The 13,573-nt window shown below is 39.6% G+C and overlaps 2 protein-coding genes across 2 annotated transcripts; both read left to right on the forward strand.

The window, feature by feature from the left end:
- Positions 1 to 2,385, forward strand: LOC123488249 (phosphorylase b kinase regulatory subunit beta-like). The gene is made up of 5 exons (XM_045219149.1): positions 1 to 170; positions 265 to 394; positions 736 to 843; positions 1,039 to 1,176; positions 1,616 to 2,385. Exons 1-5 carry the CDS (start codon positions 52 to 54, stop codon positions 1,751 to 1,753), a joined length of 633 nt encoding a protein of 210 aa, XP_045075084.1. The 5' UTR covers positions 1 to 51; the 3' UTR covers positions 1,754 to 2,385.
- Positions 2,386 to 6,711: 4,326 nt separating this feature from the next.
- LOC123488248 (phosphorylase b kinase regulatory subunit beta-like) lies at positions 6,712 to 9,118 on the forward strand. The gene is made up of 5 exons (XM_045219148.1): positions 6,712 to 6,903; positions 6,998 to 7,127; positions 7,469 to 7,576; positions 7,772 to 7,909; positions 8,349 to 9,118. Exons 1-5 carry the CDS (start codon positions 6,785 to 6,787, stop codon positions 8,484 to 8,486), a joined length of 633 nt encoding a protein of 210 aa, XP_045075083.1. The 5' UTR covers positions 6,712 to 6,784; the 3' UTR covers positions 8,487 to 9,118.
- Positions 9,119 to 13,573: the final 4,455 nt, after the last annotated feature.

A 13,573-nucleotide genomic window follows, 5' to 3' on the forward strand; every position in this document is an offset into this window, starting at 1 on the left:
TGTTTTTGCTTAGTATTCTGCTGGTATTGATGTAGATGGATCGTCCAGGCCATGAAGCATGAGTTGGAGATCCGAGCAGGTGACATGCCACCCCAGGACATTTACCAAATGTCCCCCAGCGATGTTAAACAGCTGCTGCTGGATGTCCTTCAGCCAAAACAGCATGGCAGGTAAACACAAGCACAAACACAAGCCTTGACACACACACACACACACATTTTTTTATTCTATTTCATTCATTTCCCTGTTCATTACCCGTCCCAGGTCCTGGATCAACAGGCGTCAAATCGATGGTTCCCTCAACAGGACTCCCCATGGCTTCTATGACCGAGTGTGGCAAATTTTGGAGAGAACTTGTAATGGCATCGTAGTGGCAGGGATCCATCTACCACAGGTAGTGTTGGTTATTGCAGTTGAGACATAATAATCCTTCTTTGTTTACATCCTCAAACTCCACATTTCATCACATCTCTGAAGGACCACACTATAGGCCACCTTTGACAGTGTTGAAATGCCCAAAAATACTATTTGAAGTACAGTAGGCTGCTTGGCACAGCAGTTGATTCAAAATGATGATTTGAATACAGCAGATCCCATTGCATCACAATAACCCACTATTAAATACATTTCTGTTTATTTGAGTATGTGAGTTAGTCTTTTTGGTAATAATTGGTCATCGGGGTGTTCTTGCCTAAAGCATTACTGTTAAAATCTCCCACTTTCCTTCCATTGCAGCAACCTACTCTGTCTGACATGACCATGTATGAGATGAACTTTTCTCTGCTGGTGGAAGACACACTGAAGGACATAGTGCTGCCTGAGTACAGGCAGATAGTAGTAGAGGTATGGGCCAATCAGATGTCACTAATTTACAGCTGCATGTTTTCCATACACTGCTATTGGTCAAACAGTACGCTCCATTGACTATCTTACCCACACATTTCATCTAGTAACCTTTCCACTACATATTGGGTTTACAATACAAAAATCCTAATTGTACACACATTTTCTCATGGCTCCTAATCTCCATGGTTGCAGCTGCTGATGGTGGTGTCCATAGTGTTGGAGAGAAACCCGGAGCTGGAGTTCTCGGAGAAGGTGGACCTGGACGTTCTGGTGAAGGAGGCCTTCCATGACTTCCAGAAGGACAGGAGTCAGGAGGGGATGAAGAAACAGGTAGGTGCTATGCTCTGCCCTAACCTGTCAACTGGGCTCACAGGATCTAAGGTTGGGTCAGACCACTGTCACACAAGCTCCTTGGAGTTCATGCAGCATGCAAGCTTAGCTATTGTACGTCCATAACGTTGTACAGTACAAGTTAGATCTGGTTCAGAGCAGCTAAGTAGAAGCAGACCTCATATTCAAGGGGAGGACATCTTGTGTGCTTTGGCGATTAATTATTCTGGTCAGTCTCGACTTAATTCATTAATCGGTAAGGATGGGAATAATTGTGTCACGTGTTTACTTGTTATTCAAATCAGATATTTCCAATCTGAATAGTTGTTCACTCTGCATGTCGTTGCTGAAAAGCATTGTTTGTTAGACAACTTTTGACAGTTTGCACTGTATATAACAGTACTGCTAGTTTGCAATGAAAAACCATTATTGTCCCCAGGATGATATGGAGGAGTTCTATAAGACACCTCCGATGGGCAGGAGAGGCACCTCCAGTTACCTGACCAAGGCTGTGATGATTCAACTGCTTCAGGGAGACGTGAAGCCCTCCAAGGATGACCCCTGCTCGGTCAGCTAAACTAAATCCATTCAGCAGAGTAGAGGAATCCACCGCTACTTTACTTCGTCGAACCACTAACAACATGCTAAATTAGTCAGCAGCACTGACTGTTGTTCCACCAGCAATACCCTCCTTGTTCTGTTAGCTTCAAGATATTAGGACAGGATGTATCAGATCCTATTAACACCGTTACTACTGTTAACAACATTGCAAAAAAACAAAAGGACTCCTGTTACCCTCTGAAATCCTTGCATGTAGACTTTTCTGTATAGCATTAGCATTGTGGGGCAGCCCACATTGTTGATTGTAGTTAATCAATAGCATGATATGCAAAACTAAAGTTGCATCCCAGTGCACACTTTTTGTCTAAGTCTTAGGAAGTACAGGTCTTTCTGAAAGCCTGATCGCTGTATTTTTGTGAATGTGGTCAATATACAGTAATTTAAGTTCCTTCACTCTATTCAAATTATGGATTAATTAAGTTGTTTATGTTGATGTGTTTACACGTGGTTTGAGTGTGCCTATCCAGTTTAGTGAATCTGAATTTAACTTTTTCAATGTGTGTGATGTTTACCAATGTGTTCCGTCACTCTATCAAGGGTATTTTGTAAGCTCAATACTAGTTTCAAAAATAAACTTCAGGAAATTGACATCCTGTTGATTTTATTTGCTTAGGTTCATCATGTTTGAATTTTGAGGAGCATTACCCCTACTATAGACTATTTGCCTTGTATCATTGAAGATAAGCTAAATTTGTAAAAGGCTTTATAATCGCAACGTGGTATTTATTTTTCTTTGGGCTGCAGTTGCGACAGAAATGTCATGATTATTCAAGCGTGTCTATTTGTGCCTGGGCGTATTGTATTGGATCCCACCACTAGTAACTCCCACTCATGTCAGCTCAGCTGCAGTCATACCAGTCTCACCGCTGGAGCTGGAAAATAACATAATTTGACATAAAAAGGAGGGTTAAACACTGAGAAAAGCAGAGGAATTATTTCTGCGTAGGACTCAATACATTATATTTACTTCAGAATCTATTCTAAAGCTGCTCTATCACTTGGACTGGAGAATGGGATTGATAGATAGTCAAGCTTTGCAAAAGATAAATACATACTTAAAAGGTCATGGTTGTAGGTAAGGTTGTTTCAGTGTTGAGTGTTCTGAAGCAAGGAAGTCCACAAATAAGGATGATATTCAGACCATGCGAAGTCTGCCCATCATACATACAGTACATGTGTGCTTTAGTTATTATTAGTTAGAGCAGAGAACATGGTCTGCAATCTAAATCAGACCGGTGTATGAAATGACCATAGCAGTCAAGCATTTGTGGAGAGCAATTTATTAATATGATACACTGTTATTTATTGTACACCTTATTCTGATGCTGCAACAATTGAAGAAACATTTAATAGGAAAAGCAAATATGCTGGTTGTATATGTTACACTAACTTGTTACTTTATGACCGGACTCATCAATTCACAGTTCAATTCAAAACGGCAGAGCAGAACTATTGTTCATATTTACTGAGTAAGGTCTCATCCCCTCCTCATCCCTGTAAAAGGTGTAATGTTTTCTCTTAAAGAACACTCATAAAAGTTAACTGTGCATTAAAGTCAGAGTATGTATTTTGCTGGCAGCAGTAAAGCATATTTTATGGCCAATCTGTCTCAAGCGTTTGGGCCTGACAGTCAGAGCTTTTTTCTGCTCCTTCTACATCAACACACTGTACCATGAAGGGTATCAAAGACTGTGCCACTTGAAGATGTCTCAGACAATGTTTCACGTTTTCTCAAAATGATGGTCATTTTATGGTTTTAGGAACCAAAGGGCTGAATAAAAATTATGAAAGTTGATGTAATGTGTGTGAAGTTATATTATACCTGTTTGTTTCATGTTTGATGATGGTGGCTGTAAGGGAGATGAAGTATGTTTCTATATTTACATTTTTTACATTTTTTGTCATTTAGCAGACGCTCTTATAGGAGCAATTAGGGTTAAGTGCCTTGCTCAAGGGCACATTGACACATTTTTCACCTAGTCGGCTCAGGGATTAGAACCAGCGACCTTTCGGTTACTGGCACAACGCTCTTAACCACTAAGCTACCTGTATTCTATCTTTGTCACTGACTGTCATGTTGCATGTACTGACAACAATAACATTTTTTCTCACCTACTCCATCTCCAGCTTCCTGCAAAGTGAGTTGATAATTTCGCTTTCAATTTTGCATTTACTATTTCAATAGAATCCACGCATTGCCTTGATGCATTTAAGCACTGACTAAGTTTGCATGGTTTGAAAGGAGACACTGAAGATGGCTTCAAGCTGCTTTGTGACCATAATTTATAGAGATTCCATTCTGTTTCTGCTTTCACCAACATTGTTGGTCTTTTGTCAATCATAATGAAGCAATTTTTTGACAGTGTTTACATTCTACTATCAGAGTTTTTAAAAATGTTACCACAATATAGGTAACCTCTTTGCTTCAAAGCCGTAGTGCCCCCCTCCCTCTGATTTACATGCACACCTCAAATATATATATTTAAAAAAATAATACAAAAAAGCATAAATGATTGACTGAAATATTACACAGAGGTCTGAATAGCACTGTCTGCTCTCTCCTGCTTCGCTGGACTTCTCTGCCAAATTCTCTGATAGGCAAACGCATACAGAAAGGGGTCCGCACAACTGTTAACAAAGGTAAGACACTTAAAAAAGTCCCCTGTCAACTCACTAAAGGTCTTCAGTTTAGCAGATGTAACAGGGTGTGAATACTTGAGTAAGGTGGCTGAGATGTCCACAATGTTAACAACATGACCAGGAACCCAGAGAATGATGAAGGTCACAGTAATTCCAGTGACCAATCTGGTCATCCTTTGGGTGCTGAAGAGGGCTGTCTGGTTTACTCGCTTGTGAAGGAAGAAATAAAAGGTGACCAGAATGGAACCCAGAACTAAACCCACCAAAGTCTCAAATAAAAAGAACAGCCACTATTTCCCAGTCCGATTCAGTGTGTCTTTGACATCTTAGACCGGAACCAGTAACCACTGTATTCCTTGTTGCAACAGCAGGCCCGGTTAGGATGCATGCAAGTCCCCATAGTGCAAGTAGCAATACCTTCTCACCTCTCCTTCCCAGCCTGGCCCACTGATGGGGGTAGAGAACTGACACGTAGCGCTGCACACTCATCATAGTCACACTGATGATATTGACGTGTAGGCTGCAATAGACCATGAAGGAGAAGAACTTGCAGAGCCCACGGCTAAGATTCCAACCACACAGGAGGGAGTAGATCCACACAGGGAGGGTGGCCAGACACAGGATGTCAGAACAAGCCAGATTCAGCATGAGTTTCAGGGTGACATTATCTATTTCTACCTGGCGCAGAATGACCACGATGACAGCTATATTTGCAGGGAGGCCCACTAGGCAGCACAGTCCCAACAGTGTACTGGAGACGATGTCGCCAGGTTTCACCGAGGTGATGTTAGAGATGGAGATGTTGAGCTGATCCATGGTCATGACTTGAGAGTAGTGATCAGAGTGGTGTGAAGTCAGGAAACTCACTGTTCTTCACACTTCACACTGTCTATTTTTAACCACATACAGTGCCTTCATAAAGTATTCATAACCTTTTACTTGTTCCACATTTCTCACCCACCTACACACAATACCCCATTATGAGAAATGTTTGCAAGTACTATACTCTACACTGTAGTATCCCTTGATTGATTGGTTGATTTTATTTGACTATTAAAAAATACAATACAACCACAAATGTGGATACAATGCACTTAGAAATGTGTTGAAAATAACCAAAATAAAAGTTTAAAATGTATTTCCATGATGGTCCTAATCCAAACATCAAACATGTTACACATTTACAGCTAACACACATGAAGAATTACTATAGTATATTATGGTCTAAATACTGTAGTATTACTATATTTTTAAACTATGGTATTCACTTTAGTGTTTTTGCTGACTTTACTGTAGTATTTACTGTAATATTTTTTGCGGACATGACTAGTATACTATAGTATTCACTGTAGTGTTTTAGCAGACATAACTGCAGTATGCTATAGTATTCACTGTAGTGTGTTTGCGGACATGACTGTAGTATACGACGGCCATGTCCGCAAAAACACTACAGTGAATACTATAGTATACTACAGTCATGTCCGCAAAAACACAGTGAATACTACAGTAAAGTACTCAAAAACACTACAGTGAATACTATAGTATACTACAGTCATGTCAGCAAAAACACTACAGTAAATACTATAGTGTATATAAATATAGTAATACTACAGTATTTAGACCTACATTATACTATAGTATTTTTTTTATGTGGGCCTCTCTGAAAGGGCAGACTACAATGGAAAGGTGAAGTAGTGACCGTGCACTTGAATCCAACACGGTATATTTTCAAGTATTCCAAAGCTTTTCTCCATCATACTTTGTAATTTATCTTTGTTTAGTTTAGTTAGTCACATAATTTCTCAATTTACAATAAATGTGCCAATCAGATGTGCAGTCAGACTTATTCACCACTCCTTTTGCCTAGTCCCTCTCAACCATACAGCTTTTCAATTTCTCATCAATCCATGGGGCCTTAATAACAGCTCTAACAGTCAGTTTCTTAATAGGTGCATGCTTATCAATAACTGGAAGAAACAACTTCATAGATGCATCAAGTGCAGCGTCTGGATGCTCCTCATTACACAGATCAGACCAACAAGTATTTTTTTGTATCTTCAACATAGGAATCAGTACAAAATGTTTTGTATGATCTCTTATACACTGTTTTAGGCCCAGCCTTTGGAACTTTGGGTTTTTCTATATATTGCCACTATATTATGGTCAGTACATCCGATGGGTATGGATACAGCTTTAGAGCAGAGTTCTGCAGCATTGGTAAAAATTGTATCGTTGCACGTGGATTATATTGTTCCTGTACTGTTTGAGGATAGCTATCTGTGGTTATGAGATGCATTGTTTTTGCTTAGTATTCTGCTGGTATTGATGTAGATGGATCGTCCAGGCCATGAAGCATGAGTTGGAGATCCGAGCAGGTGACATGCCACCCCAGGACATTTACCAAATGTCCCCCAGCGATGTTAAACAGCTGCTGCTGGATGTCCTTCAGCCAAAACAGCATGGCAGGTAAACACAAGCACAAACACAAGCCTTGACACACACACACACACACATTTTTTTATTCTATTTCATTCATTTCCCTGTTCATTACCCGTCCCAGGTCCTGGATCAACAGGCGTCAAATCGATGGTTCCCTCAACAGGACTCCCCATGGCTTCTATGACCGAGTGTGGCAAATTTTGGAGAGAACTTGTAATGGCATCGTAGTGGCAGGGATCCATCTACCACAGGTAGTGTTGGTTATTGCAGTTGAGACATAATAATCCTTCTTTGTTTACATCCTCAAACTCCACATTTCATCACATCTCTGAAGGACCACACTATAGGCCCCCTTTGACAGTGTTGAAATGCCCAAAAATACTATTTGAAGTACAGTAGGCTGCTTGGCACAGCAGTTGATTCAAAATGATGATTTGAATACAGCAGATCCCATTGCATCACAATAACCCACTATTAAATACATTTCTGTTTATTTGAGTATGTGAGTTAGTCTTTTTGGTAATAATTGGTCATCGGGGTGTTCTTGCCTAAAGCATTACTGTTAAAATCTCCCACTTTCCTTCCATTGCAGCAACCTACTCTGTCTGACATGACCATGTATGAGATGAACTTTTCTCTGCTGGTGGAAGACACACTGAAGGACATAGTGCTGCCTGAGTACAGGCAGATAGTAGTAGAGGTATGGGCCAATCAGATGTCACTAATTTACAGCTGCATGTTTTCCATACACTGCTATTGGTCAAACAGTACGCTCCATTGACTATCTTACCCACACATTTCATCTAGTAACCTTTCCACTACATATTGGGTTTACAATACAAAAATCCTAATTGTACACACATTTTCTCATGGCTCCTAATCTCCATGGTTGCAGCTGCTGATGGTGGTGTCCATAGTGTTGGAGAGAAACCCGGAGCTGGAGTTCTCGGAGAAGGTGGACCTGGACGTTCTGGTGAAGGAGGCCTTCCATGACTTCCAGAAGGACAGGAGTCAGGAGGGGATGAAGAAACAGGTAGGTGCTATGCTCTGCCCTAACCTGTCAACTGGGCTCACAGGATCTAAGGTTGGGTCAGACCACTGTCACACAAGCTCCTTGGAGTTCATGCAGCATGCAAGCTTAGCTATTGTACGTCCATAACGTTGTACAGTACAAGTTAGATCTGGTTCAGAGCAGCTAAGTAGAAGCAGACCTCATATTCAAGGGGAGGACATCTTGTGTGCTTTGGCGATTAATTATTCTGGTCAGTCTCGACTTAATTCATTAATCGGTAAGGATGGGAATAATTGTGTCACGTGTTTACTTGTTATTCAAATCAGATATTTCCAATCTGAATAGTTGTTCACTCTGCATGTCGTTGCTGAAAAGCATTGTTTGTTAGACAACTTTTGACAGTTTGCACTGTATATAACAGTACTGCTAGTTTGCAATGAAAAACCATTATTGTCCCCAGGATGATATGGAGGAGTTCTATAAGACACCTCCGATGGGCAGGAGAGGCACCTCCAGTTACCTGACCAAGGCTGTGATGATTCAACTGCTTCAGGGAGACGTGAAGCCCTCCAAGGATGACCCCTGCTCGGTCAGCTAAACTAAATCCATTCAGCAGAGTAGAGGAATCCACCGCTACTTTACTTCGTCGAACCACTAACAACATGCTAAATTAGTCAGCAGCACTGACTGTTGTTCCACCAGCAATACCCTCCTTGTTCTGTTAGCTTCAAGATATTAGGACAGGATGTATCAGATCCTATTAACACCGTTACTACTGTTAACAACATTGCAAAAAAACAAAAGGACTCCTGTTACCCTCTGAAATCCTTGCATGTAGACTTTTCTGTATAGCATTAGCATTGTGGGGCAGCCCACATTGTTGATTGTAGTTAATCAATAGCATGATATGCAAAACTAAAGTTGCATCCCAGTGCACACTTTTTGTCTAAGTCTTAGGAAGTACAGGTCTTTCTGAAAGCCTGATCGCTGTATTTTTGTGAATGTGGTCAATATACAGTAATTTAAGTTCCTTCACTCTATTCAAATTATGGATTAATTAAGTTGTTTATGTTGATGTGTTTACACGTGGTTTGAGTGTGCCTATCCAGTTTAGTGAATCTGAATTTAACTTTTTCAATGTGTGTGATGTTTACCAATGTGTTCCGTCACTCTATCAAGGGTATTTTGTAAGCTCAATACTAGTTTCAAAAATAAACTTCAGGAAATTGACATCCTGTTGATTTTATTTGCTTAGGTTCATCATGTTTGAATTTTGAGGAGCATTACCCCTACTATAGACTATTTGCCTTGTATCATTGAAGATAAGCTAAATTTGTAAAAGGCTTTATAATCGCAACGTGGTATTTATTTTTCTTTGGGCTGCAGTTGCGACAGAAATGTCATGATTATTCAAGCGTGTCTATTTGTGCCTGGGCGTATGTGTATTGTATTGGATCCCACCACTAGTAACTCCCACTCATGTCAGCTCAGCTGCAGTCATACCAGTCTCACCGCTGGAGCTGGAAAATAACATAATTTGACATAAAAAGGAGGGTTAAACACTGAGAAAAGCAGAGGAATTATTTCTGCGTAGGACTCAATACATTATATTTACTTCAGAATCTATTCTAAAGCTGCTTTATCACTTGGACTGGAGAATGGGATTGATAGATAGTCAAGCTTTGCAAAAGATAAATACATACTTAAAAGGTCATGGTTGTAGGTAAGGTTGTTTCAGTGTTGAGTGTTCTGAAGCAAGGAAGTCCACAAATAAGGATGATATTCAGACCATGCGAAGTCTGCCCATCATACATACAGTACATGTGTGCTTTAGTTATTATTAGTTAGAGCAGAGAACATGGTCTGCAATCTAAATCAGGCCGGTGTATGAAATGACCATAGCAGTCAAGCATTTGTGGAGAGCAATTTATTAATATGAGACACTGTTATTTATTGTACACCTCATTCTGATGCTGCAACAATTGAAGAAACATTTAATAGGAAAAGCAAATATGCTGGTTGTATATGTTACACTAACTTGTTACTTTATGACCGGACTCATCAATTCACAGTTCAATTCAAAACTGCAGAGCAGAACTATTGTTCATATTTACTGAGTAAGGTCTCATCCCCTCCTCATCCCTGTAAAAGGTGTAATGTTTTCTCTTAAAGAACACTCATAAAAGTTAACTGTGCATTAAAGTCAGAGTATGTATTTTGCTGGCAGCAGTAAAAGCATATTTTATGGCCAATCTGTCTCAAGCGTTTGGGCCTGACAGTCAGAGCTTTTTTCTGCTCCTTCTACATCAACACACTGTACCATGAAGGGTATCAAAGACTGTGCCACTTGAAGATGTCTCAGACAATGTTTCACGTTTTCTCAAAATGATGGTCATTTTATGGTTTTAGGAACCAAAGGGCTGAATAAAAATGATGAAAGTTGATGTAATGTGTGTGAAGTTATATTATACCTGTTTGTTTCATGTTTGATGATGGTGGCTGTAAGGGATTGTAAGGGAGATGAAGTATGTTTCTATATCACTGTATTCTATCTTTGTCACTGACTGTCATGTTGCATGTACTGACAACAATAAAAAAAATTCTCACCTACTCCATCTCCAGCTTCCTACAAAGTGAGTTGATAATTTCGCTTTCAATTTTGCATTTACTATTTCAATAGAATCCACGCATTGCCTTGATGCATTTAAGCACTGACTAAGTTTGCATGGTTTGAAAGGAGACACTGAAGATGGCTTCAAGCTGCTTTGTGACCATAATTTATAGAGATTCCATTCTGTTTCTGCTTTCACCAACATTGTTGGTCTTTTGTCAATCATAATGAAGCAATTTTTTGACAGTGTTTACATTATACTATCAGAGTTTTTACAAATGTTACCACAATATAGGTAACCTCTTTGCTTCAAAGCCGTAGTGCCCCCCTCCCTCTGATTTACATGCACACCTCAAATATATATAAAAAAATAATAATACAAAAAAGCATAAATGATTGACTGAAATATTACACAGAGGTCTGAATAGCACTGTCTGCTCTCTCCTGCTTCGCTGGACTTCTCTGCCAAATTCTCCGATAGGCAAACGCATACAGAAAGGGGTCCACACAACTGTTAACAAAGGTAAGACACTTAAAAAAGTCCCCTGTCAACTCACTAAAGGTCTTCAGTTTAGCAGATGTAACAGGGTGTGAATACTTGAGTAAGGTGGCTGAGATGTCCACAATGTTAACAACATGACCAGGAACCCTGAGAATGATGAAGGTCACAGTAATTCCAGTGACCAATCTGGTCATCCTTTGGGTGCTGAAGAGGGCTGTCTGGTTTACTCAGCTTGAGAAGGAAGAAATAAAAGGTGACCAGAATGGAACCCAGAACTAAACCCACCAAAGTCTCAAATAAAAGAACAGCCACTATTTCCCAGTCCGATTCAGTGTGTCTTTGACATCTTAGACCGGAACCAGTAACCACTGTATTCCTTGTCGCAACAGCAGGCCCGGTTAGGATGCATGCAAGTCCCCATAGTGCAAGTAGCAATAACTTCTCACCTCTCCTTCCCAGCCTGGCCCACTGATGGGGGTAGAGAACTGACACGTAGCGCTGCACACTCATCATAGTCACACTGATGATATTGACGTGTAGGCTGCAATAGACCATGAAGGAGAAGAACTTGCAGAGCCCACGGCTAAGATTCCAACCACACAGGAGGGAGTAGATCCACACAGGGAGGGTGGCCAGACACAGGATGTCAGAACAAGCCAGATTCAGCATGAGTTTCAGGGTGACATTATCTATTTCTACCTGGCGCAGAATGACCACGATGACAGCTATATTTGCAGGGAGGCCCACTAGGCAGCACAGTCCCATCAGTGTACTGGAGACGATGTCGCCAGGATTCACAGAGGTGATGTTAGAGATGGAGATGTTGAGCTGATCCATGGTCATGACTTGAGAGTAGTGATCAGAGTGGTGTGAAGTCAGGAAACTCACCGTTCTTCACACTTCACACTGTCTATTTTTAACCACATACAATGCCTTCATAAAGTATTCATAACCTTTTACTTGTTCCACATGTTGTTATGTGTTGTGTTACAGCCTGAATTCAAAATGTATTCAATTGGTTTTTTTCTCACCCACCTACACACAATACCCCATTATGAGAAATGTTTGCAAGTACTATACTCTACACTGTAGTATCCCTTGATTGATTGGTTGATTTTATTTGACTATTTAAAAATACAATACAACCACAAATGTGGATACAATGCACTTAGAAATGTGTTGAAAATAACCTAAATAAAAGTTTAAAATGTATTTCCATGATGGTCCTAATCCAAACATTAAAACATGTTACACATGTACAGCTAACACACATGAAGAATTACTATAGTATATTATGGTCTAAATACTGTAGTATTACTATATTTTTAAACTATGGTATTCACTTTAGTGTTTTTGCTGACTTTACTGTAGTATTTACTGTAATATTTTTTGCGGACATGACTAGTATACTATAGTATTCACTGTAGTGTTTTAGCAGACATAACTGTAGTATACTATAGTTTTCACTGTAGTGTTTTAGCAGACATAACTGTAGTATACTATAGTATTCACTGTAGTGTTTTAGCAGACATAACTGTAGTATACTATAGTATTCACTGTAGTGTTTTAGCAGACATAACTCTAGTATACTATAGTTTTCACTGTAGTGTTTTAGCAGACATAACTGTAGTATACTATAGTATTCACTGTAGTGTTTTAGCAGACATAACTGTAGTATACTATAGTATTCACTGTAGTGTGTTTGCGGACATGACTGTAGTATACGACGGCCATGTCCGCAAAAACACTACAGTGAATACTATAGTATACTACAGTCATGTCCGCAAAAACACAGTGAATACTACAGTAAAGTACTCAAAAACACTACAGTGAATACTATAGTATACTACAGTCATGTCAGCAAAAACACTACAGTAAATACTATAGTGTTTAGACCTACATTATACTATAGTATTTCTTTTTATGTGGGCCTCCGAAAGGGCAGACTACAATGGAAAGGTGAAGTAGTGACCGTGCACTTGAATCCAACACGGTATATTTTCAAGTATTCCAAAGCTTTTCTCCATCATACTTTGTAATTTATCTTTGTTTAGTTTAGTTAGTTTAGTTAGTCACATAATTTCTCAATTTACAATAAATGTGCCAATCAGATGTGCAGTCAGACTTATTCACCATTCCTTTTGCCTAGTCCCTCTCAACCATACAGCTTTTCAATTTCTCATCAATCCATGGGGCCTTAATAACAGCTCTAACAGTCAGTTTCTTAATAGGTGCATGCTTATCAATAACTGGAAGAAACAACTTCATAGATGCATCAAGTGCAGCGTCTTGATGCTCCTCATTACACAGATCAGACCAACAAGTATTTTTTTGTATCTTCAACATAGGAATCAGTACAAAATGTTTTGTATGATCTCTTATACACTGTTTTAGGCCCAGCCTTTGGAACTTTGGGTTGTTCTATATATTGCCACTATATTATGGTCAGTACATCCGATGGGTATGGATACAGCTTTAGAGCAGAGTTCTGCAGCATTGGTAAAAATTGTATCGTTGCACGTGGATTATATTGTTCCTGTACTGTTTGTAAACACCCTGGTAGGTTGATCAA

Source organism: Coregonus clupeaformis, unplaced genomic scaffold (assembly GCF_020615455.1).
Source record: "Coregonus clupeaformis isolate EN_2021a unplaced genomic scaffold, ASM2061545v1 scaf2094, whole genome shotgun sequence".
Classification (NCBI taxonomy): Eukaryota; Metazoa; Chordata; class Actinopteri; order Salmoniformes; family Salmonidae; genus Coregonus; species Coregonus clupeaformis.